Raw genomic sequence first — 3127 nt, forward strand, 5'->3', positions numbered from 1 at the left:
ACAGAGGTCTTTTAAGTGGTCATATACTAGCTGAATATTTGCAACAAAGAGCTGATATAATGCCATGGTATAGGGGTGAACTTCTAAATTTAGCCAAAGATTTAGGATACAGATTTTTACCTGCATTTAATACAACTACAGGAATACCATATGGCAGAGTAATTCAATTTCTGTTTATCACATTGTAATGAAAAATATTCTTCAATGGATACTTATTACTATAATTTGTTTAGATAAATCTGAAATATGGAATGAAAGGTGTACCTTTAGAAGTATCAAAAGAAACATGTACTGCCTGTGCAGGTAGTATGATTTTAGAAATGGCAGCATTGTCAAGATTAACAGGAGAACCAATTTTTGAGGTATAACATTTTGTAATATTTTGCAAGAATCAGTAATAAATTCCTTAATATTAATACATTATTACATTAAAAAGGAAAAAGCACAAAAAGCAATGGATGTTTTATGGAGAATGCGCCATCGTGGTACTGATTTAATGGGGTCTGTGCTAAATGTACATTCTGGTGATTGGGTAAGAAGAGATTCTGGTGTAGGAGCAGGTATAGACTCTTACTATGAGTATTGTTTGAAAGCCTACATTTTATTAGGTAATTTTGTTAAATTACTTTTATTATTATAGCTTTATTATCAAATTTATTATACTACAGTTAAATTTTTTATATTAATGTAGGTGATGAGAAATATCTTGGGCGGTTTAATAAACATTATCAGGCCGTTATGAAGTATGTAAGCCAAGGACCAATGTTGTTGGATGTACACATGCATAGACCAAATACAAATTCCAAAAATTTTATGGATGCTTTATTGGCATTTTGGCCTGGCTTACAGGTAAGATTGATCAAAGTTTCCATATTTGCATATGTTTTTATCATTATTATTGTATCATATTTTAATTTTTTGTTTTTAGGTATTAAAAGGCGATATTAAACCTGCTGTAGAAACGCATGAAATGCTGTATCAAGTTATGCAAAGACATAATTTTATACCAGAAGCATTTACTACTGATTTTCAGGTTAATATTTATTTATGTAAATAAATAAATTTTAATTAGGTATTAATACAAATGTTTCTCAATTTAAATAATTAGGTACACTGGGGACATCATCCATTAAGACCAGAATTTCTAGAATCAACGTACTTCCTATATCGTGCTACTGGTGATCATTATTATTTAGAAGTTGGACGTAAGGTACTCAAAAGTCTGCAAACTTATGCTAGAGTACCGTGTGGTTATGCAGCTGTATCAGATGTTAGAACTAATGAGCATGATGATACAATGGATAGCTTTGTATTATCGGAAACTTTCAAATACTTATTTCTGTTATTCGCGGAGCCAAGCGAACTACTTTTAGATTTGGATGAATTTATTTTTACAACCGAAGGACATTTATTGCCATTAACACTTGCTTCAATAAGAACTAATGTTTCTTCTGTAAGTATAATAAATTTAATTTTCAAATTATTAAATAATTAAAAGTACGCGATAACATTAATATTTTCTGATAATATAAAAATTTATCATATATTATAATTTTACAATGTTTATAATTTATGAAATGAAGCAAGATTTTGAGCGAGATATTGTACATGTGGACGAAATGGATCGCACTTGTCCTAACAGCTTACACTTATTTCCTGCATCAGTTAGACAACCTTTGAGAAATATGGTTGAAGATGTATATCCGCGACGTGCAATAAAAAGAAGATTAAGTGCAGCACAATTTCAGGTAAGAAAATTTTTGAAAGTATTTTAATCAATGTTAAGTATTAAGTAAATGTTAAAAACTATAATTTTCTGCTATAGGCAAATAATTTGGAACATTTAAAATTGTTGAGTGATATGGGAATAACAACTTTAACTTTGGCAGACGGACATGTTCAATTATTGCACAAATTTTCTAATGTAAAATGAAATTTCTTTGTATCTGTTAATATACTTGAATGTTTTACTCGTTATATTTCTATCTATTTACAAATTAGAAGCTTTTATATTCATTCTATAGGCAAAAACATCGCAGGATTCAGAGGAAGGTTTATTATTTATGCAAGAAATGGTGGAAATTAGTAAAATGCACTCTCAGCAAACTGAAGCTAAACCACAGGCTGTCACATTTGTAAAACCAAACACAAATCCACCTCAGAGAGTTGCATTTTTAGCTGGACCAGCGCATTTTGGGTTGGAATTACAAGGGCTAAACAAAGTAACCGGAAAAGTGGTTTTTACATTTCCATCTACCGCATGTACTGATCTTCACAATGCAGATGTACTCGTAGGCAACATAGCGATAATGGGTCGGGGTAATTGTATGTTTATAGAAAAGGTAAATATATCCTAATTATATTATTCATATTTCTAAAATGATTTTTATATAATTATTTAAATATAATTACAGGCAAGGCGAATTCAACAAGCGGGCGCTATTGCTGGAATAGTCTTGGATAATGTTGATGGTTCTAGTGCCGCAACTTCACCTATATTTGCGATGTCAGGAGATGGAAAAGAAGTGGATGATGTATCTATACCGGTCGTATTTTTATTTAGCATGGAAGCATTTGAATTATTAAAAGCAATAGCCGCGGCTCATGGTGATCTTACAGTTACTATTGGTAAGATATATTTTATACATGAAATATAAAATTTTTCATCGTTACAGTTTTACATATGTTTTCTTGTTTTTTATAGGAAGTTTCTTTTCAAAAGATGAAGTGCAATTGAAAGCACCTACAGATTTATCAGTGTTTGAACGATTGAAGGGATCATTAAAATCTCTTGTTATACCACAAATGACACCACAGGTCTGTATTCCTTGGTGTATTGCAGTAATTTTTATTGAGTATGTCCTCCTTTGGATTTTAATACATATAAAGCGATATTAATTTGTTAATTATATTTTCCTAATAATCATTTTGTTAAGGAAGGAGTCTTTCGGTGCTCCTTATAAATATGTTACATTATTCATACACATAGATATAAGATGGCAATGTTGAATATTATTTTCAAATTAGTCACGGAAACGCGCACTTTATTATTTGGAAAAATACTTCTTTATTTAATATTGATAATATTTATATTGAAATAATATCGACATTTTTTATTTTCACTTAA

General features: G+C 30.1%; 1 protein-coding gene across 1 annotated transcript in view; it reads left to right on the forward strand.

Moving 5' to 3' along the window:
- The window catches only part of LOC108577452 (ER degradation-enhancing alpha-mannosidase-like protein 3), a 10565-nt gene that overhangs the window by 1075 nt on the left and 6363 nt on the right, over nucleotides 1-3127 (forward strand). The window contains 11 exon segments of the mRNA XM_017940634.1: nucleotides 7-158; nucleotides 234-362; nucleotides 437-608; nucleotides 692-849; nucleotides 929-1033; nucleotides 1109-1453; nucleotides 1584-1748; nucleotides 1826-1924; nucleotides 2025-2342; nucleotides 2415-2628; nucleotides 2705-2817. Of these exon segments, the coding sequence (XP_017796123.1) occupies nucleotides 7-158; nucleotides 234-362; nucleotides 437-608; nucleotides 692-849; nucleotides 929-1033; nucleotides 1109-1453; nucleotides 1584-1748; nucleotides 1826-1924; nucleotides 2025-2342; nucleotides 2415-2628; nucleotides 2705-2817 (1970 nt within the window).

The sequence above is a fragment of the Habropoda laboriosa genome, unplaced genomic scaffold, assembly GCF_001263275.1.
Source record: "Habropoda laboriosa isolate 0110345459 unplaced genomic scaffold, ASM126327v1 scaffold32, whole genome shotgun sequence".
NCBI classification, from domain to species: domain Eukaryota; kingdom Metazoa; phylum Arthropoda; class Insecta; order Hymenoptera; family Apidae; genus Habropoda; species Habropoda laboriosa.